Genomic DNA, 25,769 nt, shown 5'->3' on the forward strand with positions numbered 1-25,769 from the left:
TGGGAATGGCCGGTGCACTCACTGGCTGAGTGCCGGTCACGAAAAAGACAAAACAAACAAACAAACAAACAAAAAAACTGAGATTCCACTGTTCTGTTTTGTGGGTTCAGTACCCATGCTGAGAGCCCTGAAGTCCTGTTCCCATCTCAGCACCACCAACGTGCTGTAAGTCCTGGGGAACAAAGGACAGATACAGGCCCAGGGCAGCCTGGTATGTTGTTCCTCCAACCTGGGCCTCAATTTTCAAAGGAAAAATGCAGAGATTTGAGAGGCTAAACTCTACGGACTTCCCTGCTAGGAGATCCCCTGAGTCTTGGACTTAGGGCAATTTCCTACTCAATATCTCAGGGTCTTGCTTCTACAGAGGCCATGTGGAATCCCCAGGAGATAGCAGGACTCCACCTCTGGCCCAGCAGGAACCCCCTCTGTGTGCACCAGGGGATTCAGCCCCCTGTCTCTGAGATGACATGGGTCTTTTGTCTAGTCTAGGATACTGCTGTTCTCAGGTGGGAGATGAGGTATTTCCCCTCAGGTGTTTTTATCTTCTTACAAATTTGGTGATCTGGATGTCTGGGGTCAGTCTCGCTCTCTCTGTTTATTAGTCATTATTATAATTATTGAGTTCAGAGGCTTCCCTGGGCCTCGGTGATGGAGCTTCCCTAACCACACTCAGGCACTCAAGTATACCTGGAGAGCCACAATTCATCGTGCAGATCATTTAGGACAAATGTCTATTCTCCATAGGGAGATTAACGTGCTTGGGTTTCAATGATACAGTTTGGGAATGGTGATTGTGGACTATGCCAAGGACCTCTGAGTCTCCTTTCTGGCTCTCAGATTCTCAGCCGGTGTTGATCTGCTGGGTCATGGAAGGGCAGGCAACCAAAGTTGGTTGAAACAGGGAAATAGGACTAAACCACCGCACTCTGCACTCAGGTCAGGGGCCAAATGGGGACGTGTAGAAGGCAAGGTGGATGCATGCTCTCCACTGAAGACTTTTCAGAAGAAAGCAGCCTAGAGAGTTGCTGAGGTAGTTTCTTTCTATGGAAGCATCCCCGTGAAGAGATGAAGGAATGCTGGAATTAGACTATTGCCGCTTCGCAACCTCTAACGAATGGTCAAATCTAGAGAGGGGGTATCACTGGCTCCTAACATCACACCGAGAGAGACAGCCAGGCATGTGCCTCCTGATGCCAGAATGCTACATCACAGACCAGAAAGTCTTGCCCAAAGCTTTTGCACCTGAATTGAATCTCATTAAACCTCCAGATCCAACTACCAGTTTAAAAAAAAACAAAAACAAAAACAGAGAAGAAACACATGTTTAACACCAGGAGGATGCAATCAACAAAATCCAGACGGTAGGTTTTAACTACAGGACAAATAGCCCGGCTTTTTCAAAAAAGAATTTGCAAAGAAATAAAAGAGAGAGAGATGTGAAGAGGGAACCTACAGGTTATAAGAGACTTATCAACCAACTGCAGTGCGGACTCTGCTGAATCCTAAATCAAATAAACAATGTTTTAAAAATTGTTATTTGTGATGCAATTGAAATGTGAACACTGGTAACTTGCTGATATTAAGTTAATTTTCTTAGGTGTGGTAGTGGTATTATGCTTCTATTGTTAAACATAGCCCTTATCTTTTAGAGATCACGGTGAAATATTCACAGGTAAAATGATATGATGTCTGGAAGAATGAGGCGGGGAAAGCTGGAACAGATTTGGTCACGGGTGGTGATTATTCCATCTGCTGTGTAGGGTTTCATTCTACTTTTCTGCTATTTTTGTGTATGCTCAAACTTTTCTGTAATGACACAATGTTTTAAAAGGAATAAATCAGGGCCTCAGCTGCCTGGTATGATCAGTTTGGGTGACGGTGGTGAATGGAATCATAGGGGAGAGAAACTTCTAGCAACACAGCAACAGTAAACAAGATGATCAGTATGGTTCAGGGAGGTTAAGAAAGCTGCCCAAGTTTACACAGTGAGGAAGTGATTTGTAAAAGCCAGGACACAGACCAGGCACACCCAGACCTGCTGTCTTAACCATCTGGCCCCCTTTCAGCCCATTTCTCCTGACTCCCGAGGTCAATCCCCTGCTGGGATCTGAGCTTGAGGTTTTGCTCCAATACCAGTGCTCTTTCTATCCTACCACCCTGCCACGTAAAGAAAAAGAAGCATCTTTATTATTTTTCTGGTATAAAAATGCAAATACTATACAAGTATATAAAGTAGGAATATAGCAACTTGTTTCGTTTGTGAGAAGCTAGGACCGCTATTAAAACAGAGCAGGAGACCTGGCCCCTAGGGGGAGGCATTTCACAGGTTTTCAGGGGCCGGAGGGGAGAAGGGAGAGCTAGCGGCCACTGATGGGGCTGGGCCGGGTGTGAAGAGTAGAGAGGGAATTTCACCACCTCTTAGTGAGCAAGGGAAGTCCTGTTTCTCTGTAATGCTGGTTTCCCCCAGTGCTGTCCTAGCTCCTTTTCAGCACAGCAAGTGGCCTCCAATGCCCGGCGGGAACCAGGAGTGGACCCAACAGTCTGGAGCCTGGTGCTACCTCCAGGACTGAACTACTAGCACCTGCCTCAAATCACCTACCTCAGAGGCAAGCCCTGTACCCCAGGGACAGAGCCCTTTCTTTGCCACTTTACCCTTTCAATGGAGGGTTAAAAGCAGTCTGTCTTATAAAAATGGACGAGATGGTGTCCATTTCACATGCAGTTATTTCCAGTGCCCTCGACAGCTTACCCCCCAAGCTCCTCCACCTCGCCTGGTTACAGCTCCCCACACCGCTTGTGGGACGCGTGGCAAACCACTGGTAAAATAACTCAATTCTCATAGCTTCATGGACAACCTAGGCTTTTCTAGATGTCCATTTCCTCTTTACCAGTAGCCTTTGCAATGTTTAAGCTTAAAATATATGTGAAATTTTTTTGTTTTGGCAGCTGGCCGGTATGGGGATCCAAACCCTTGACGTTGGTGTTATCAACACCGAGCTCTAACCAAAAAGTGTATGTGAAGTTTTATCCACAACATGCATGGCGATATTTGTAGCAGTGCTACTCATTATAGCCCAAACCAGAAACTACCCAAATGCCACCAGGGGTAGACTGCGTCAACAAAGGGCAGTATATTCCTGCAGTGTGATACTGCACAATGGAGAAAATGAATGAACACATCACACTCAGTGATGTGGGTGGATTTCAGAAACAGTAAGCTGAGCAAAAGGAGCCAGACACAGAAGAGTACGTGATTTCATTTATATAAAATTAGCGGACGAAACCCATCTATGCTGTTAGAAGACAGGATAGTGGTTACCCTTGGAGGGCATAGTGACCAGGAGAGGGGATTGAGGGGACTTCTGGGGTGCTGGTAAGGTCTGCTTCATAATTTGGTGCTGGTCGCACAGTGGTGGTCACTTTGAGAACAATTCATCAAGCTGTACACTAATGACCCGCTTTTCATATAATACTCCAACAAAATTTTAAAAAATATGTGCAGAATTAAAACAAAGCTAGTTACTCTCTAGTGACACTGTTCAATTTGAAACAAAGACCGAGTTTGACACGGGACCCCAGACAGTGGGATGTCGAGTCGACAATGACCGACTTCACAAGAACTTGCCTGCTCAGTGGGCCGTTCTATGTAGCACCTGTACCAAAGTCTCAGGACCTTACCTATATCTTCCTTGAGGTCGATTTCGGCTGTGGTTGGGTGGACGATGCCCTCTACTCTCATGGAGCCAATATGGCTGATGTCACTCTGGGTCAAGGACAGCTGCATTAGGAAGAAAAGATGGAGAATGTGGGAAAGATCAACTCCTATTGAAAATCTTCACATTTTACCTTATATCCATTAATTCTCTTTAATTATTCATACCGAAGGGCAACGTAAGGACTGCATCTAGAGCAAAAGTGTCTGGTTTTTCAATAGGCTCTTTTGAGCTCAGTTGACTTGATTTTCACTCTGAGGCTAGCAGCATGCAACAAATCTGTCTCCTCTTCCAGAAACAGGAATAGGACCTCCCCTCTTCTTTCTTTCCCTTATAGCTTATGCCTTTGATTCCCAACCCTGGTGGCCTTGGTTTTCAGCGACTCATCCTCTGAGTAGCTTCTGAAAGGGAAGCTCAGGCCCTGCTCTCTTCCCCCTCAGTACCCTGCATTCTCCCTAGAGCAGAACAGAGTCTTTAGGGCAGGGCTCTGAAGCCAGAGATCTTGCTGGAGAAAAGTAAAGGGCTCTGGGATTCTGACCTGCCTATGTCTGGCTACCTTGCCCTTTGGGGACCATATTCTTGGGGCTACCCCTAGGAAAAGCTGTTCCTAGAGGAGTGGAATGGAGGGGCATTCTCCATCATTTCCCCATGTGAGCAGGAGCTTTTTGTTCCCCTAAGATAAGTGACACAAAGCTAATCATCATGTCACCGTGGATAGCCCTTGGAGGGGACATAAATCCCACCTCTTTTCTTCCCTGCTTTCATCAGTGATGAATTAGGAACCCGCCACATTTATGCTCTTCTTAGAACACTCTCTCCCCAGTTGCTCGAATGGAGGTTCACTCTATGGTCAGGCTGCAAACCTTCAGCTACCAGAGATATGATTAACTGACTATTTCCTTGTGTATCTTATTTCAGCCCCAGTTGACTTGGTAGATAGATTGTCTGCTTGGTAAACTTCACACTTGTGGGAATGAATTATTTGCACATCTGGCTGGGCTGCTGTTGTGTTGCTGAAGACTGTTCAAATGTATAGTCCTGTTTGTTTTCTTTCTGCAGCGTTGGAAGGCAAGCGGACTGAATTATTGGCAAATAATTCATTTCTAACAGCAGGGATATTCAGGAAATATATTTTTCTATTTTCTTTGATAAATTACATCGAATCACATGAGATAGGCCACTCAGAGGCGATTTGAGAAAGTTAACTGTGGATTTTTTTTGCTGGGCACAGAAGTAACTGGGCTGTGGGGAATCCTCAGTAAAACCAGTAATGCCAGCCTACCTACTGACCAGAAGGATTCTCTATGCTTACCTTTGGCTGACTGATGTCAGCATTAACAATTCTCAGCACTAAAGAGCTTGTTTGCTCTCACAATGCAGAAATGGCCAGAGCTCTTTCATTTAAGAATGAATAATTCAAGACTAGAGTGAAAGTCCTATCGGGAGCAGGGAATGAAGGAGGTGTCATTGCTTGTAAACAGTACGTTTTAAAAATGTAGTAGTGTTTTACCATAGCACATTACAATTCTCTTTATTACCTTCTGCCCTAGAACAAGGCTCTTAGAAGACAGGATAGTGAATCCATCCCCTGGCCCATCTTCAGAGGTGGAATTTGAAGTTCCTTCTTTATCGCTGTCCTTTGGTTTGGACTGTTGATAGACATCAGAAGGACAGATGAGAAACAACCCAGAAAAAGCCCAGTGTGGCTTTATTAAGCTTTTCCCATGACTGCCACCAATTTGGATATGAAAGGAAGCAGTTAGGCATTATGTTCTGCTGTTTATTGATGAAGGAAAGCAATATAAGAAAAAGAAAAGGGTACTGCAGAAAACAAAGTGTGTTAAAGGGGCAGTCCTCACCCAAATCTGGACACAGGGACACTGTTCTTGCTTTTTTCGGTGCCTGCAGCTTCTGATGACAAGCATCAGAGCCAAGTGGGGCCATTCATAGTGCACTGCTCAACCCCCCTTCTCTGGGCACAGTGGCAGCGGAGTGGACTCTTACATGATCTTTCACATTATCATGGACGTCTACAGAATGAAAATTTCACAACCTCTAAAGCAGCGCTGCCCAGCGGAACTTTCTGTGATCATGGAAACGTTCTGTCTGTGATCTTCAGTGCCATTGAGCACTTGAAATGTGGCTAGTGCAATTGAGCTGAATTTTTCAACTGATTTTACTTTAATTCAAATTTAAATAGCCACAGGTGACTGGCAGTTACTGTGGACTATCTGTGGGAGACAAGAGATTGTTTAGTATGTAGCATGGAGCTCTATGGAAAAATGAAAAGCAGGGTTCCAAGCTATCACCTCTCACTTGAGATCTGGGGTGGGAACAGTAAAAGGGATCTGAAAACTACTCATGCTTTGGGTCTGGAGATCTCTAGGGGAACCCGTTTGACAATTTGAGCTCTAATCTCAAAGGCCCTTTGTTCTTCTACATACGCATCCTTGTCATTTTCTCCCTGTGCCAAGCTGCAGAGTCCCACTCCTTAGGAGATGCTGGCTAGGCCCCACAGTTTCATCTTTAAACTTCTCATTCTGTGGGTTTCTTAGTTTGTTCAGGCTGCTATAACAAAGTGCCACAGAGTGGGTGGCTTATAAACCACAGACATTTATTTCTCACCATTCTGGAGGCTGGGAAGTCCAAAATCAAGGCACTGGCAGATTCCCTGTCTGGAGAGGGTCTATTCCTTTAACTGTGCCCTCACAGGGGCAAACAAGCACCCTCAGGTCTCTCTTATAAGAGTACTAATCCCATTCAGAGAGCTCCACCCTGACAAAGGCCCAACTTCTTAAAACCATCACCTTGGAGGTGTGGTTTCAGCAAATGAATGTGGGGAGGGGGCACAGAATCATTCAGACTACAGCAGTGGGCCTGGCTCATGACAAGCGACCTTGGCTCACCTTTTTGGATGTCCGTGGTTTGGCAGCCTTGGATTTCTTGCCCCCCTTCTTGCCTGTCGTGGCCTTCCTTCCTCTTTTCTCTGGGGGTGGGGAGAGGATCGTTTCCGACTTGCCTTTGGTCCCTCGCTTTTTGGCCAGCAGTTCGGGGTGAATTCTGGGCAGAACGCCTCCGCTGGCGATGGTCACTCCTTTCAGCAGCTGAAGAGAGAAATGTTGGCAAAACAAGTCTTAAATCTGGTCTTTGCTATCCTAAAGACATGGTACAATACACAATTGAATCGGCTTGGCCCCTCGTTCATGTGTAGAGCATTTCTCTGTAGGTATCAAGGTATCCTGTGATCTTGTACAGAAAGCCAAGCCAAGCAGAGCAAAATAAAAGGGTTATAGAAGTTGAAACTAGGGATGTTGCACAAGGATCTGGAATTCCAGACACGGCAGAGGATAAAGAGAGTCACGTGTAGGGAGCACAGCTTGACAAAATTGGGTTTAAAAGTCAACACAAGGACTACACCAAATTCACAACAGACAGTGATCTTCACACTCCTGAACATACATTCCATCAGCAAAATATGTTGGATCATGTGCCTCCCAATCGATATATATTTATTTGTAAATAATCAACATGTACTACTGGGCTAATATATTCTGCACATCCTAAAGCAGTCCTATTCCAAGTGTTGACTGTGACCACGGCTTGTACATGAACTGTTAGTTACCCATCGGTAGCAAGAGAAGTACAGAAGTTGCAATCAGTTTATAGTAAACCGATAGAGTTATTGCATATCTATTGAATCTGATAACAAAATATTGTAGCTTGTAGTTTGTGTGTCTTTGTTTTTTTATTTTTCTAGTAATTAATTTTCATTACATTTTGGGAAATTATCATCCATAATGAATTGGCAGTAAGAATTGACTCTTCACTACAGTTGGAGAAGAACAGGTTTAGAAAACGAATATAAATAAAAATTCTTATGCTATTTACCTACCACCTGGCATATCCTGGGATGGTGGGCGGGGGTAGGCATTCACTTGACTTTAGAGTCAATTGCAAAATATAAAGGGTCAATTCTAACATATAAAGAAGGATTCTCCTGCCCACATAAAAATAAATCATCAACAAAGTTTGGGCAAAGAGACTGGGATGAGAATAACACCTGTGCTGCACCTTTTCAGCAACCTACAGCACTTGTTTTTAAAGAGGAAAGAAAGGTCTGGCAAGACCCAGAAAATATAAGGGGATCTATTCCAGAGGCCATTTTATTTTGAATCTGAATAATACGGCTATGAGAATTTGTTCTTCTCTCACGTGGTATGAATTTTTTTGTATAAATGTGATTGGGAACTGTAGCAGGAATGACCTGTGGCCAGCCAGGTCCACCACACACAGCAGGCGTTGGGCAAGCCCATTCCCTGCCTTGTCTCAATGATTCAGATGTACCTGGTTCAGCTCCTCGTCATTGGCAACTGCCAGCAGGATGTGTCTCGGGGCTATCCGGGCCTTCTTGTTGTCCCTGGCAGCATTCCCAGCCAATTCTAGGATTTCCGCTGAAATTACAAGGGGGTGTTAACAGGCAACCACAGAATGGGGTCTGAGCTGTCTAAAGCTTTTCTTTAGAAATGGCCTTCAAGTTTGATCACATTTATTCCTTTCTGATTTTTATGCCCGGGCCTGGAAAGAAATCCAGAAAGCTGAAAAGAACTTGGGTCACAGACAAATAAGATATGTTAGCGGGATCTGATACATGATCCTATGGCAAAGTCTTCCACATGTTCCAAATATTGTCCCTTAACATCAATCCTCCCTCTTTTTCCTCAATATGTGGACCTCTGATTTTTTGCTGAGCCCATAACTACAGGAATGAAGACTATGTTTCCCACCCTTCCTAGCTGATAAATGTAGTCAAGCAGTTGTGTGTTATGGTATTTCTGGGACATGTCCATCAATGAAGGGGCTGCGTCCTTTTCCTCTTTCTATTGATGGACTGAGGATGTGATGGCTGGAATTTGAGCAGCCATTTTTGACCAAGAAGACGTTGTGGATGACAGAGCAACAAGACAGAAGGGAACTGATTCTCCTCACACATCTGGACAGTCTTTTCTAGACTTGTTTCGTATGAGAGTGATATAAACTCTCTTGTTTAAGCCACTGTCAGCAGAAAGCTAATCCTGACAATAGAGAATCCCTGATATAGAACCCGAATTTCTTTCAGTCTGCAGAGAGCAGGCCATTTCTGAAGAGAATGTGACGTAGGTAAAGTCTGTCTTTAGTACCCATTGGGGTCCTGTTAAGTACTTCTTCTCCCCTTTGCTTGATGGTCCAGGTCCCTCCTGTCTTAGAGGAAAGTGGGTGGGAAGAACTGACTTACACTGTGCGATGAAGAAATTCTTAACATGAAGAGTGAATTCTGAAAGCAGGTGCCCATGAGACCCAGGTAGGAGGCATGTTGGGGCTCAGGGGTCTCCCAGATATCCCTCAGGGCTTAAGCATGGCTCTGACTCTAACAAACATGTCATTTGGTAAATGTGGAAAAGTTGATAAAAAGGAATTTTCCTAAAGTTATTTCATAAGCTATTAACATTTTGAGGTCAAAATAATAAAAATCTATAGAATTGGTTTATAGCATCTGTATGCTTTCTCCCTTCCTCCTCTGTCTTATTTTGATATTTGTCTTTCTTCCTCAATTTTAGAAAGATGTTCTGGTGAATCAAATTTGTCTGGCTTCAAAAGAATGAACAAGCCTTTAAAAAAAATTCCTTCCCTTAGAAAGCTAGAAGCAATGTGCAAAAGAGTTATCTCACTGATAATGAAGGAAAAAAAGTGTTTGCATATGTGCATGAATATGTTGTGTGTATATGTGTGTGCAGGCGTGTGTGTGTGTGTTTGTGTGTGTGTTGGGGGGGATCTGCTGATACAATGGCATAAATACTAAGCACTAAAATTAACAGGCAATTCTGTGTGAATCTTTACAATCAACCTAATTTCAAATAAAACAGTACGTGCAATTGCCATCATTCATAAAATCTATGGCAATGATAAAAACTGGGCACCAGTACTCCATATTAACTAAGCAAATGTGATTAACAAAAAATCAGAATAAAATAAACATTAGAGTTAAACATTTTTATGGCATTTCCTTAATGAAAAGTGCTAAACCACTGCAAATTCATTCTCACATCTTTTCCAGATTATTAAGCAATGAATATTGTGTTTACCAACAAGACATTCATATAGTAACTATGTTTTCTGAATCCAAGATTGGGGCACCGTGGTTTGCAAAGTGTGAGCATACTTGTTGGGACAGTGGGATAGAGTATTTGAAGTTAATGCCATATTGAGCAATCCGGTTTGCTGCATTCAGGTTGTTGCCCAACCCTTTCTTTCTCTTAATAAGAATACTCATCACAAAGAAATGGAGTTATAAAGCCTTCACAAATAGACTTGCTTTATGACTCCAAGTTAAAATGTACAGTCCCCACTGCTCTCCATAAAGGGGAGTTTACTGCACCTGCTCATTCGTCAGAAGTTGACTGCCATCTCTGGGGCCCACACCTGCAGGAAGGAGTGCTCTGCTCAGCCCTTTGTCTGGTGGGCAGGGGGATCAGAAGACTCCTTGGGCAATTGCATTAAGTTTAGCATCTTGGGGCTGGCTGGTTGGCTTACTTGGGAGAGCATGTTGCCGCTAACAGCAATGGTAAGGGTTTGGATCCCCGTACTGGCCAGTTGCCAAAAAAAAGAAAAAAGAAAATAAACTTAGTGTCTTGCACCACCATTGTTCTGCCTTCTGTTACCTGCATGTAGAGGGAGAAGTTAAGCGTCCTCCCCAAGTCCTTCAAATTAACTGTAAGCATGAAAGGCAGCACTAACGAGAAGCCTTACAGGCTTGGAGCCTTCAGGAAGCCCCTGAAGAAGGTCAGGTTGTTTTCAACTTGACAGACAGATGTACAGACATTAGATTCACAGATGGAAAATCTGCCAGAATCAAATGCAGCGCAGGAAGAGACTAAAGGCAGCACCTCAGCACACAGCCCAGTTCAGGGCATGCAGGCTCAGCTTGGCGGATGTGGGACGGGACCTTGAACTAACCCCTCCAAATAATTCACAAGAAAGAGAACCTCGATCGTATGCTCTAGTGCAAAAGCAGAGGTAGAACTTTTTTTCTTTAAAGAGAAAAACTTCTTAATAATACATGGTAGAAAACTTAGATCCAGTAGTTCTTATCTCTTTTGGGTGTTTAGTCTGGACAGCCTTGGGACAGGGACTTCACCATTTAAATGTTTGAAATAACATTAATCATCATTAATAGTCTCAAATGTTGTGATGACAAATATATTCACATGAACTCTAAAAAGTCTGCTACAATCTTGAGTGATTTTATCGGTTCTGGGGACAAAAGAATCATATATTGGCAATCAACAGGAAAACTGGATTTATACAGGATATATTTATTTTACTGCAGATTTTGGGGGAAGATCATTTTTCTGTTTTTCTTCTTGGAAGTCACACTTCCAGCAATAGTAACCATCTGGAAAACAGCTGAGTATCTGGTAGTAAAAAGAATCATTTCTTTAGCCAAAAAGGATGTTATAAAGCTCATGCACATTATTTTGGAAGCATCAGTGCCCTTTCATTTTGGACACAATTTAAACCAACACTGAATATTCACAGAAGATGGGAAATACCACATTAAATGGAGAGTTGGGACAGAGGACATGGAGTTGCTGCTCTTTCAGGACTCTGTCTCCTTCTCTGGCCCCTTTGTCCTTGTCCACTTGCCCACTAAGTGGCGGTGCCCCTGGGGCCCTTTCTGTGCCTCTGCTCTGCTCGGGCTATGCAGTCTTCTGGGGAAATCCTTTCCAGTTCATGGCTCAGGCTTCCACTCACCTGCCCCTGTAACCAAATCTCCATCCCCAGTCCTGCCGTGGTGCCACCTGGACAGTCTTACGTAGGGGTCCCACCGGTAAATCAAACTTACTGCATCCCCAAATCAAAGTCATTTCCCAAACCCGCTCCTCCCACTGCCCTTGGGACTGGCAGGTCCATCCTCACAAGGCTCCGGTCAGAGACCTGGGAGTCATTCCCTGCCCACTCTTCTCCCTTTCCCCACCTCATCCCAATCCAGTAGATGGATGTGGGGCCGAACAGACCCCCCCATCCTTACATACCTTTGCCCCTCTTTTTGCCATGCCCTGAGTTAAGCTTTGTGTCTCTTCTAGCCAGGTGATTGTAATGGCTGTCTAAATGGTTTCCCCGCTCCTAGCTTTGTCCTCCTCCAGATCCATGCAAATGAGGCCACTCCTGTTCCATGGTTACCTTCATGCAAATTAGAAGACACCCCTTTCTCAAGATGCTTCTCTGATTTTGTTAGTGCAAGACCCTTTACTGCCATCTGCTGGAAATTCTCATAATAAATACACAAATCTTTATGGTCTATAATGTGAATAGTTCCTTAAATGTGTGTTCTTGTGCAGTGTACAACCTCCACAACTGTACATGTAGCCCTGGCTGCCAAAGTCATCTTTTCAAGCCACAAATGTAATAATTGAAAACCATTAGATAAGAAAATGCTTGGTGTTAAGTGGAGAGACCCAATTATTTGGAAATGGTGTATAAACAATGGGTTTCTATGTTACACAATGACTTCATGAGATGCCCTGAAATTCAACCCTGTTTTAAGACCTACTAATTAAAAATATATTGCAGAACATTTTTCTTTCCATAAAAAATGATTATAAACAATTCATTCTCTCTCTCTCTTTTTTTTTAAAAAGATGACTGGTAAGGGGATCTTAACCCTTGACTTGGTGTTGTCAGCACCACGCTCACCCAGTGAGCAACCGGCCATCCCTATATGGGATCCGAACCCGTGGCCTTGGTGTTATCAGCACCACACTCTCCTGAGTGAGCCACAGGTCGGCTCGTAAACAATTCATTCTCTATCTTACATTTACTTTATATCTATTATCAATAAATACAAAATATTTTTCCAGAATTTGGTGCTTATTTTTTAGTTCATTTTCCCTCACCTCCATTGGAGATGTGAACTGGACCAACATGATCACAATTCTACAGATTAAGAAACGGAAGGATGAATGTGATAACCATTCTGGGAGGCATGAGCACGTCTTGGGTCCATGGGACATCGTAGATAAGCAGTTGAGCGTGCTTTTTCCGCAGGCTCATGCACCCTCCCTCAACAAGTTGGGACTAGAAACACAGCATGGCTCTGACATCATGATGATGTGTGACCCTGGGGCTAGGCAGGCAGCCAGTCCAGGGAATCAGGCAAGGCAGAACGCTACCTCTTGCCCAGTGTTGCTGAAAGTCTGTGCAACTCCTTTCTTGCCTGTGTCACCCCCAGCCTTCTCTCACTAACCATTCCTGTGGCCCCAGCTTTCCTTCCAGAGGCAGTAAGTGGGAGAGAGGCCCTTCAGAAACCGCAGACATGAATCCAAGGGTAGAGGTAAACTGGCCAGAGGAAGTCCACCAATTGTGGCCCGGCTGGCTCCCAGGATGTCAGCAGGAGAATCCCAGTTCATGCGGGAATGAGGGACAATGTCTGCCACTGAGACTTAGGCAGGAGAGAACACCTGAACCTGCCACTTACGAGAGGCTGTGCCTGCGTGTAAGACGAGGGTGTCTGCACACCCATGGGGGACACTGTGGTGCATGCATCTGTTCCCAGCCGTCCCTCCCCTTCTGGAAGCTAGAGGAGGTGCCTCCTCATCTCAGGCCAGCACTCCAGCCAGCTCTGGTGTCCCCAGGGGCCCAGTTTCCCCGACATGCTCCCTGTCTCTGGCATCTCTAGCTTCTCTCCCTGCTGCAGCTTGGTTGGTGCCTGGAATCCCTTTGCTACACTGGTGAGTCCCAACGACCTCTTCTCAGAAAAAGGCGTCTGATTAAAAAAAAAAAAATTTTTTTAAGTATATATAACATAAAATTTACCATTTTCATCAATTTTAAGTATATAATTCAGTGACATTAAGTATATTCACAATGTTGTGCAACCATAACTGCTATCTATTTCCAGAACATTTTCATCATCCCAAATGGAAACTCTGTACCCATTAAACAATAACTCCCCCTCCCTCAGCTCCTGGTAACCTCTGTTCTACTTTTTGTCTCTGTGAATCCAACTATTCTAGGTACCTCATATAAATGGAATCATATAGTATTGCCCTATTGTGGCATCTTCTATTAGCATGATGTTTTCAAAGTTTATCCATATTCTAGCACGTATCAGAATTTCATTTCTTTTTAAAACAGTATGGCTGAATAATAATCCATTATATATAATAATAATATAATAACAGTCCATATATGCATATATGCACACGACACATTTTGTTTATCTATTCATTTGTTGATGGACAGTTAAGTTGTTTCCACCTTTTGGCTACTGTGAATACTGGTGCTATGAACATTCAGGGACAAGTATCTGTTTAAGTCCCTGCTTTTGATTCTTTTGGGTATGCAGCTATGCGTGGAATTGCAGGGGCATCTGGTAACTCTGTATTTAACTTTTTGAAGAACCACCACACTGTTATAAACAGGGCTGCACCGTTTTACTTTCCCACCAGCAATGCACAGGGTTCCAATTTCTCCACATCCTCACCCACACTTGTCGTTTTCTGTATTTGCGGGTTTTAAAAAATTTTATAATAACCATCTTAATGGGTTTCAGGGTAAGGTCTTAAATACATAAAATAAAACACACAGGATGACAAAGAAAACCAATTACATGAAAATACAGTTTTGAAATAGTAAGAATACCAGGGATATAGTAGTCTGTGTGCTTCTTTATTAACACATTAAATAACAAGATCTAATGGCAACTCAATAACTAGTGTGATTTCGAAGAGCTCCCCACCCCCTTTGTCTCCCAGTCCACACCTATACTCCAACCCACCGCAGTTTGGCTTTGACCACCCACATGGTCCTCGCCAAGGTCACCATGACCTGGAGGTGGTTCAATGAACTGTCCCTGTCTGGTTTTTATCAGTGTGACTCTTAGGGGTACTGCCTCCCACTCCCTTCTCTTGGTATTAGGGCACTGCATGCTCGTGCCTTTCCTCTTTAACCGCTGGCTGCCTTTCTCAGCTTTCTTTGCCACCCTTTCCCCATCTATTTGCCCAAAACCTGGGCACACTAATGTCGCTTGGGCTGGGTCCTGGACCCTCCAGGCTTGTCGCTGGGCTCTCTCTGGGTGACCTCACTCACTCCCACGTCCTCAATGCCCGCATCTGCGTCTCCAGCCCACGGCACCCTCCTGGACTCCAGACACGCCTATAGTAGCTTTTCACTCAATAATAGCAACACCGCATGTACAGAGGTGCTAACATGTGCCGGGAAGTGCTAAGCATGTGTTATTTTATGTGATCCTTGCAATAACATTCTGAGCAGTAAAGTGATGTGCTCAAAGGTTCGTAGCTGAGAGTGGCAGAGCCAGAATCCAGGCTTCGGCTGGCTGAGTCCTGTGTTCCTTCCCACTCTGCCCTCTGGACATCTTATGGACACCAAAACTCAACAGATACCGAGCTGAGCTCTGTCCTGCATCCTGTTTCCCCTTTACTGTCCCCCACTTCAGCTACAGGCCCCATTCTCCGCCCTCTAGCTACTTTCCTCTCTTTTCTCCTTCCTCTTGGCCAAACTCCTCATATCCTTTCTCAACCCTCTTGTCTCCGAGTCCACACCTCCACTCCTCAGTCCATGGCAGCTTGGCCTGGAAGAAAGTCTGAGCCTGGGAGATCTGTGTTATCCTTGACACCCCTCCCTACTGACCTGACCCATTCCCGAGCAGAGTTGACCCCTACCCTCCAGACATCTTCCCAATTTTTCATTTCTTCTCACCATCCCCACTGCATACCCCTAGTCCTGGCCACTGTCAGTTCTCAAAAGTGACACTAAAATGGCCCCCACTGGTCTCCTGGCTCTGATCTTGCTCCCCACCAACTGCTCTCCACCTAAAGTCTGAATGAGGCCCCTAAAACACCACCTCCTCCCTTCGACGCCTCCTCTTCTGTGTGTGTGCGCATGTGTGTGTGCATGTGTGTGCGTGTGTGTGTATGACTGAAACATGCACGAATCAACGTGGCCTTCAAGGACCTTTGTAATCTAGCCTTGCAGAGCCACCCCACCCCATCTCATCCCTCACGCCTTTCCCTTCCCCAGCTCTGCCCCAGGCATGCTGAACTTCCTGGAAAGGTCACACACTAACTCTAATCTTGGTCTTCACCTTATTCCCTGCCTCCCTGACAATCTCCTCCTAGTTCAACCCCACCCCCTCCATCTGAATTTAGCTAACTACTATAATTCCCTACCCTGGCTGCCCATCAGTATCACTTGGGGGAGGTTTTAAAATCCCAATGCCCAGAACATATCCCCAAACCTCTGAGGGTGGGACCCAGGTATCAGGATTTGAAATTGATCGATTTGAGAAAAACCAGAGGTGAGAACCTGATTTAGGTCTCAACAACCCTTACTTTGTATTAGGCAGCCCCTCCCCTTCCCCCCACTTCCCAAAGTTCCTCTATCTTCCCCACCCGACATGTACCTCATCTTACGATGATGTGTTTAACGCTTGCCCTCCCTGATCGACTGTAAGCCCAGCAAAGGCAGGACCCAGGGTGCCTCTTTTCTGCTGTATTTTCAAGGCCTGATCCAAAGGAGGCATACAGTTAAGATTTGATTCATGAATGTAGAAGGTCATTTCAAGGGTGACAGGAGGCTTCCACACCATGAACCCCCTTTCTCAAACAAAATCAGTTGATGCCCCTTCAACAAACAAACAATCAAACCAACAAACAAAAACAAACACCCCCCATTTCACTTACTCAACTGTGGCCTGCAATTCCACTAACAGGATTCATTCCTTTGGATTAAAACTCCTTGTCTCATTAAAATGCAAATTCAGCCTGAGAATATACCACCTTAAGGGCATTCATCATTTGTACTTTGCCCTGATTGATCTGATCAGCTCTTAGTAGAGGGCAGAGGAGGATGACCGTTCATTGAGTGCATCCTACATAGCAGGTATTTTACATACCTTAGCTCATTTAATTAGGTGAAATGAGCTAGCTCTGGAAACACCGAGAGCTCAGAGAGGGTAGAGTAACAGAGCTGGTAAACTGATTAATCTGGATTTGAACTGACCCCTAAGCCTGGACTCTCTCAACTATGGCCTGAGTTTGGAAGGGAGAAAAACACAAAGAAGGGAAAGAAAGAGCACAGAGAGGACAGGCCTGCATCTTCTCCTCCACGTGGCCCAGGCAGGTGCTAGATGTTGGGACTGGCACCGGGGGAAGGAGTGTTACTGGCAAGGGCCTCCTTCTGGGTGCTCACGCTCTCGTCTCTCACCTTTCATGTCCAACCCATCATGTAACCCATCCATTTGGCCCAATTCTATTACGAGGACTCACTGTCTAAGGACTTATTGTGTGCACTGACATGTAGATGCTCAACAAATCTTTGTTGAATGAATGAGTGAATAGGAAAACATAAGCTGTTTTCTTCTAACACATGTGAACCAAAGAATAAAGAGAAACCGGTGATTCAAAAGGTCAAATTTTACATATGCACCAAAGTTCAGACTTTCGCCAAATGGAGACCCAGGAAGTACTATTATTTTCATTGTACAAACCTTAGGGCAGTGCGGTGTAGCAACAAGTACACAGCTGGGGTCGAAGACCCTCAGGGAATCTCAACTCCCCAGTTGGGAGCTATGGGATCTTTCAATGTCTTCCAGTCTCAGTGGAAGTCTTAGTGATACAGACCTAATATGTTGTCTTAAATCTTCATATACTTTTCTCAAAGTCCCTCCTCTCCTTCCCTGAGCTGGGAGATTTTCCCATCAGATTCCTGGGTCCCCCCTCCAAACCCAGTTTATAGACCTCCTAGGGGTACAGCCATGAACCTGCTTTCTAAACAAGAAAGCTACAATCTTGCTACTCAAAGTGTGGTCCTTGGACCAGCAGCGTCAGCATCACCTGACAGCACGTTAGGACACGCACAGTCTTAGGTCCCAGACATTGTCCACAAAATCTGGGGGTGATCCCCGTTTTGAACCGCACTGTTCTCCATCACTTGAGTGGACTAGGTTTCAGAGCCCTCCAGCCCTCTTTCCAACCTCTTAAAGGATCCGGAAAGGCTTTTAGCCTATGAAAAAGCTTTTCCTTTCACAGTAAGAGAAGGGCTCGAGATGCCAAGGTCTGCCTGATGGAGCTCCAGAGGGAGAATGTTTTATCAGTAGATGTTGATTGGGGACTAACTAGGCAGAACAGGACTGAGCATCTGAAGAAAGGGGAGGGATTGCTTTTCAGGGAGAAACTGGAGGGAAGAGGAACCTGGGAACAGAAGCTGGGACCAGCCTTGCCACATGCATGGAAGTTTTCATGCTACAGATGCCGGGGGCTTGGCTTCCCAGACAGACAGTTTGGGGAGGTTTGCCTTTTAACCCAGTGGACTTCCCAAGGGACTTAACTTTGGTGTCTGGGGAATTTATTAACATTGGGCAATGTTACAGACATTGTTGCTTATGGCTAAAATGACTTTACATGGAACTAATCACACTTATTTATATACTTTTTTCTTTTTATATATTTTGTTTATATATTATTTATTTATTTTATTGAAACATAACTTATCGTACCTATCTGTGAGGTACCACATTGAATATCAATATCTGCGTGCAATATGTGATGCTCAAATCAGGATAATAAGTATATTGAACATTACACAATGTATTTTACATATTTTTAAAAAAGCATCCCTAATATTGTGAAGTTTGGTTTCTGTTCAACTATGTCATAAGAGAACAACAACAAACAAGCTAAACGGAATGTCACTCAAATATATAAAGAACACACACATCAAAAATCTCATCTTATAGTAAAAAGCAATTTTAACAACAAATATGGGAAACTATTTACTATGCATGTTTAGTAGATAGAGAACCTCCTCAGTAAAGGAGAGCAAAATTAGGACATTGCATCAGCATCATGAAAGCACCTGAAGGTGCTCGTGATGTTCAGATAAATGTTATTTATGGACATTGAGTCCTAGTTTAAATATACCAGGGAAACTGATGTTTAATGAGGAATTTGGTGTAAAGTGAAGACCCCCTTTTACAAAATGAATAGCAACTCCTCTGTCCTCCCTGCAGTTTCTCCTCTTTAGGAGACTAGATATTTACATATTGCATTTGCTTAAGGCAGGACACACTTTTTCCCAGGCTCGTCTAAACAGTGACTTCGTTGTGAGTTCTCTGCCTTCCATGCTGGCCATTGGTCCTTCCCATGCTTTCTCCTTTCCCCTAAAACCTGTAGAAATTGATCTGAGCCAAGCAGGCCAGTTGAGACCTTGTCACCACTCGCAGGAGCCTGAAGCCAGCCACCAGGTCATTCAGAGCCTCCCTCCCCAGCCTGTGAGAGGGGTTTGGGGGTGGGTGATCTCCTCTGTGTGTTTGCCTTACCTGCCAGGTACTCGATGACTGCCGCCATGTAGACGGGAGCGCCCACGCTGATCCGGTACTTGAATGTCCCTTTCTTTAGGTACCGCATCAGCCTCCCCACTGGGAAGATGACACCGGCCCTGGCTGAACGGGACAGCTTGGACATTTTCTTCTTCCCGCTCCGGCCCGACATCTTGCCTCAGTTTCCCTGTCAGCTTGCTGACAGTGGCCCCCTGACACTTAACACAACGCTGAAAAGGAAAGAAGGCAGGGTGAGGAAGGATGGTTGGCAAACATCTTGAGTACAGTGTCATGGCCTTCAGGTAGCATTGTGACACACCTGACTGCCCTGTGGAGGAAGCTGAGACCTGGCTGCCACTGCTGGGTGCTGCAGGCAGGGGGCTGGGCACAGGGTCTTCACAGAGCATTGGTAGGCCCACCCACAAATATCCCCTCTCCCTATCAAGCCAGTCTGACTTAAGAGGAGAGGCCAGAGAAAACTGCCACTGGAGAGAGGTCATGGTCCCGTGGTCAGCTGAATAATGACTCCCAAAGATGACCCGTTCCTCATCCCCAGAATGAGAGGATAGGTTACTTTGTATGGAAAAAGGGACTCTGCAGATGTGATTAAGTTAGGGATCTTGAGATGGGGAGACTATCCTGGGTTATCTGGGTGGGCCTAATGTAATTGCCAGGGTCCTCGTAAGAAGGAGGAGGAGATCAGAGTGAGTGGTAAGAGAGGTGAGGGCAGAAGGAAACGGATTCTCCCCGCAGAGCCTCCAGAAGGAACCGGACTGGCTGATACCTTCATTTTCATCCAGAGAGACTGATTTCAGACTTCTGACCCTAGTACTGTAGGAGAATAAGCTCGAATTGTTTTAAGCCACTAAATTTGGGGTAATTTGTTACAGCAGCAACAAGAAACTAATGCAGTCCCTTCCTTGCCCTATGCTCAGGCTCATTACAGTGGTTAGATTTGACCAGCATAATGCAGAGCTGACGTGCATTTCTTAGAGGTAAGCACATTTCTAAATTCTCCAATAATGTAGCATTCTTAAAAACAGAAGAGGCAGTTTTATTCAATATGCTAACACAGAGTAACCAAACATAGCAAACGAAAAGCCATAATGCAACTCAAGATTCTGCTCCCTGGAATGGAGAGTCCAGACTGATTTTGGGGGAAAACTTCAGTCAGCACAAAGAGGTGACTTCGGTACAATGCACAGATATATACATATATCTCACTGTTACTTAGGGAAGCTATCTTTTGTGCGAAGATAAAATAACGACACACTCCTGGACAAAGTCTTTGTAAGGCTAAAAATGATACAGAGAATCGCAAGCGCTTGGGTGGGGCTGAGCGATTGGTTGAGGGAGTATTGTGAGCAGCAAATGGGATACAATCCAGAACAAGTAAAAGCAAATTACAAAGGACAAACAAGCAGGACCACAGAAAAGGAAATGGAAATTTTCTAGGAAATGTGTTAATGAAGCAAAGTTCTCTGCCACAAGGGCAGTGGCATTCCTTTGGGGATGAAAAATAAGAAAGTCAAAATAAGTTGAAATTGGTTCTATCTGTTCAGGCAGCCATTTCAAATTTTAGCTATGTTACCAACAGCCAAGACAGCAATGAAAAGGCCTGAGGACATGGCTAAAAATGTGACGGAAGAAAGTGCTACATGAATGCATGGCTAATATGAAATAGAGACAACACTGGGATTTATTTACTCAAGATGAAAGAGTGAACATAGAGTTCAATTTTCTAAACTATTTAAACTATTTTTAACAAATTACCCCAATTTTCTAAACTATATTTTTTAAACTAGTTCCTTTATGACCAAAGAGTTTTATATAAAAATGATGGAATTAGCAACAAACCACACACTCCACACCCACCTATCCCCAAGGTGAATTATGTGAGTCTGGAGCATTTTATTACGTACTTCACATACATTATTTAAAAATGCTCATATATACTTAATATTCTCTATTCTATATGTTGTTTTGCCATCAAAGGATGTAGGTATGTGCTATGGGTTAAATGTGTTCCTCAAAGGTTCATGTATTGGATTCTTCATCTCCACAGTAACAGTGTTGAGGGTGGGAAATCTAATTATGGTATTTGAAAGGTGGGGTCTTTAAGAGGTGATTAGATTGTAAGGACTGTGCCCTGTGAATGGTTTGATCAATTCATGGAGTAATGGACGTGATTCTGATGGCTTTAGAAGGAAAGCAAGTGAGAAGATTAGCTCTCTCTTGCTCAGCCCAGTCTCATCATCACCCAGTCCTGTGTCACCACGGGACTTGTAGAGTTTCTACCAAGAAGGCCCTTAGTATGGTGTTGGTAACACCAAGGGGAAAGGTTGGGATCCCTGCACTGGCCAGCCACACACACACACAAGGCCCTCACCAGATGTGTTTTCTGGACCTTGGACTTCCCAGCCTCCAGACAATAAGAAATAAATTCTATTTCTTTATAAATTATCCAGTTTTAGGTATTCTGTTATAAGCAACGGACTTAAACAGTATTCATCAGTAAAGCACAAGCAAAGATGAGCAAATAAGCCTTGGAATATGATCTCTCTGACAGTAAAGCACAGGAATAAAACGACATCGCCATGTTTAGAGCTTTCACTTTCTGCACTTTTGCTGTCTGAGGCTGCTCACTCATAAATCCACTTATAAATGTTCTCTCTTTGGGGAAGCATCTGCATATGACAAACATAGTCTTCAACATAAACTTAGATAAGGTGTCAGTAAACATATAGAGTACATGCTGTTGGCTAGCACTGTCCCAGGGACAGGGGCACAAACATCAATGTTAAATCGTCCCTGTCCCCACACAGCACGTTTGCTAGCCAGGTGGTGGTGCTCAAAATGAAGGTGGCTCTTGGTACAGTGGAAAGAGCCCAGGTTCAGGAGCAGGAAGCACTGGGCATGGTCCCACTTCTACATAACTACTCATGTCAACTTCATATGTCATTTGTTTGGGCCTCAGTGGCCTCAACTGTGAAAAAGGGGAGGTAGCTAATTGATCCTTAAAGTTGTTCTGGACTTAAAATTGATTTTTCTGAAATGCACTTTCTAATGATTTTGGAAAAGAAGCTTAGTCTCTTTAAGAAGTCAGTTCTAAAGAGTTAAGAGCATATGCAGGTTCATAAAGATGTATTAGTGACTCTGCTAAGCAATTATGTGCTTTTTTAAGCTACTGGTAAGGAGGATTGGGGGAGAATTAGTAAGTCTGGTTCCCAAGGAAACCATCTGAAAAGCCCTTACACGGGGGACATGCCCTGTGGATACAGTATGTGCTGGGTGGTCATAATCTCTCCACACTATCCTCCCACCAGAGAATGAGGCACCGAGTACAAATGCCACAAGGGCAGGAATACCCCCTGTACACATAAACGCACACAAATTTTTTTTTTCAAACAAAACAGCTAGAGAATGACTAGGTGTGCAGGATAAAGCCACCTAGGAACTTTCCCAATATTAGCCAAGAAGAGTCACAAATTGCCCTAAAAATTGGAAATTATGGGCAGTTGTGGAAGAAAAGTAAGTACATTTAGGAGACTGATGCCTAAAACACTCATGAAGATAAAATAGCCAAGAAAGGAAAACCACAGTGAGATCAAGTAGAGAAACATACCGGTTGCAAATTGTAAAAGGTACCTAAATGAAGGGGTCATCCCAAACATAGTACTTATGCTATGGGTTAAATGTGTCCCCCCAAAAGGTCATGTATTGGAAACTTGACCTCCTTTGTAACAGTGCTAAGAGGGTGAGAAATACAATTATGGTATTTGAAGGGTGGGGCCTTTCAGAGGTGATTAGATTGTGAGGAATGTGTCCTTTGAATGGATTGATCCATCAGAATAATGGGAGTGGTTCTGATGGTTTTATAAGGAGAGAGAGAGAGCAGTTTAGCTCTCTCTTGCCCAGCTCATTCTTGCCATTGATACCCTGAGTTGCTGTAGAGAGTCACACCACCACGAAGGCCCTCACCGGATGTGTTCCTTGGACTTTGGACTTCCTAGCCTCCTGACTGTAAGAAGTAAACTTCATTTCTTTATAAATCACCCAGTTTTAGGTATTCTGTTATAAGCAACAGAAATGAACTAATATAGAAAATGGATGCCAGGAGTGGGATGTTGCTTATAATGAACATCTGAAAATGTGAAAGTGGCTTTGGAACTGGGTGATGGGCAGAGGCTAGATGAATTTGGAGGAGCATCCTAGAAAAATCCTAAATTCCAGTGAGGGTTTACAAGACAAGAAGATCAGGGAAAGTTTGGAACTTCTTAGAGACTAGTTAAGCAGCAGTGATCAGAATGCTGATAGAAATATGGACAGAAAAGGCCATTCTAAGGAGGTCTCAGATTGAAATGAGGAAGAGCTTATTGGAAACTGGAGGAAAATGTCACCCTGGCTATAGAGTTGCAAAGAACTTTGCTGCATTCTATTCATACCCAAGGGCTTTATGATATGTGGAAATTAAAAGTTAAATATTAGGATATTTGGTGGAAGACATTTCTAAGCAGCAAAACATTCAAGCAGCTGTGCTGGTACTTGTAATAGTCTATGCTCAGTTATGGCAGCAAAGTCATGATATAGAGCTAGAATTTATAATTAAAAAGGAAACAAGAGGTAAAAAGTGGAAAACTCTCATCTTGGCCACATAAAGAGTGAAAAGTATCTTTGGGAGAGGAAACTAAGGGTGTAGCCCAGTGACTGCTTGCTAAGGAGGTCAAGATAGAAAGAAGAAATCATCAAGAGAATGGAAGAACGACCCTAGAGGCATTTCACAAATCTTCAAGGTTGTCTCTCCCCTCACAAGCTCAGAGGCCTAGAGAGACAAATGGTTTTGAGGAACAAGCCTGAGGCATCCTTCATGGGCTCACTGTCCAGGACCACCTCGGGAAGTTGCTCCCTGAACCCTGGCTTCTGCAGCTTCTCCAGCCATGGCTAAATTGGCCCCAGGTGCTACTGGACCCGCTGCTTTGGAAGATATAAGCCAGAAGCCTTGGCAGCATCCACGTGGTGTTAGATGTGCAGGCTCTCAGAATGCAAGAACTGTGGAGGCTTGGGAGTCTCCATCTCAATTGCACAGGAGGTATGGAAGAGCCTGGGGACCCAGAAACAGATCTGTCACAGGGGCAGAGTGACAACAGGGAGCCTCCACTAGAGCAATGCTGAGTGGACATGTGGGGTTGGAGTTGCAGCAGACAAACCCCATCAGGGCCATGCCCAGTGGAGCTGTGGGAGTGGGACCGCCATGGAGATGGCAGAACTGTAGAGCTACCAGAGTGGAACACCATCCTGAGAAAGCCAAAGTGTAGGCTGAGCCCAGGAAAGTCATAGCAGTGGGACTTCTGAGGACTTGCAGGTCCGACCCCTGCACCGGTGTGCAGAGGATGCTGCATGTGGGAGCAAGGTAGGTTATTCATCAGCTTTGAGATCTGATGCTCGCCCTGCTGGGTTTTGGAATTGCTTAGGACCTGTTACCTCTTTCTTTAGTCTTATTTCTCCCTTTTTGAACAGGAATATGTACCGTATGTTTGTCCCACCATTGTATCTTCGAAGTAGATAACTTGTTTGATTTCATAGATAAACTTTGGACTTTTCAGTTGAAACAAGTTAAGACTTTGGGGATGGAATGAATGTATTGACCTGTGAGAAGGCATGAACTTTGGGGGCCAGGGGTAGTGTTCTATGGATTAAACGTGTCCCCCCAAAGTTCATGTATTGCAAACTTGACCCCTTTAGTAACAGTGCTAAGAAGGTGGGAAATCCAATTACGATATTTGAAAGGTGGTGCCTTTAAGAGGTGATTAGATTGGGAGGACTGTACCTTTATGAATGGATTGATCCATTCATGGAGTAATAGGTGTGGTTCTGATGGCTTTAGAAGGAGAGCAAGTGAGAAGGTCAGCTCTCTCTTGTTCAGGCCATTCTTGCTATGGGACACCCTGAATAGCTGTAGAAGACCCTCACCAGATGTGTTCCCTGGACTTTGGACTTCCCAGACTCCAAAACTGCAAGAAATGGCCCGTGGCTCACTTGGGAGAGTGTGGTGCTGATAACACCAAGGCCACGGGTTCAGATCCCTATATAGGGATGGCCAGTTAGCGCACTTGGGAGAGTGTGGTGCTGACAAAACTGCAAGAAATAAATTTCATTTCTTTATAAATTATCCAGTTTCGGGTATTCTGTTATAAGCCATAGATAATATACTTTATAACAAGATTTTCTTTCTGTGGCTTCCAGACTTACCCCTAGGTTAGGACCTTAGACAGAGCTGGGGGATGCAGCTCAATCTGAAGTCTAAGCGTGAGACTGACAGACTTACATATGTGCTTTCAATAGGACTGAAGAGTTCTTTGTGTCTGGGGAGCCCATATTTTAGGACATTGTGCCGACTTTTTGAATAGCAAGGCACCTAAATCCTGGGCCCTCATGAGGAACCAGGGCTGTGAGGCCCCTGTACACTCTTAGTAAGAATCAGACCACATCCAGGAATCCCTAAGGCAAGCAGGGAGGGCTGACGGGAGCTGACATGTTACAACTACCAGAACCTGCGCCTCTTGGACCACTCCAGAGAAGACTACCCCCTCCCCCAAGCCTGTGATGGAATCTGCCTGGAGTTTTGAGAAGTTATAACCCCTAACTTCCTTCTTTTCCAGGCTACCCTTTCCTCTAACTCTGTT

The 25,769-nt window shown here is 44.4% G+C and overlaps 1 protein-coding gene across 1 annotated transcript in view; it reads right to left on the reverse strand.

The window, feature by feature from the left end:
- Positions 1–25,769, reverse strand: part of LOC134381979 (core histone macro-H2A.2) — a 57,483-nt gene that overhangs the window by 17,060 nt on the left and 14,654 nt on the right. The window contains exons 2-6 of the mRNA XM_063101965.1: positions 19,087–19,316; positions 8,058–8,164; positions 6,620–6,817; positions 5,252–5,362; positions 3,679–3,778 (exon numbers count right to left, since the gene is read on the reverse strand). Of these exons, the coding sequence (XP_062958035.1) occupies positions 3,679–3,778; positions 5,252–5,362; positions 6,620–6,817; positions 8,058–8,164; positions 19,087–19,258 (688 nt within the window). The 5' untranslated portion in view covers positions 19,259–19,316. The remainder of the gene's footprint in view (positions 1–3,678; positions 3,779–5,251; positions 5,363–6,619; positions 6,818–8,057; positions 8,165–19,086; positions 19,317–25,769) is intronic.

Source organism: Cynocephalus volans, chromosome 7 (assembly GCF_027409185.1).
Source record: "Cynocephalus volans isolate mCynVol1 chromosome 7, mCynVol1.pri, whole genome shotgun sequence".
Taxonomy (NCBI): domain Eukaryota; kingdom Metazoa; phylum Chordata; class Mammalia; order Dermoptera; family Cynocephalidae; genus Cynocephalus; species Cynocephalus volans.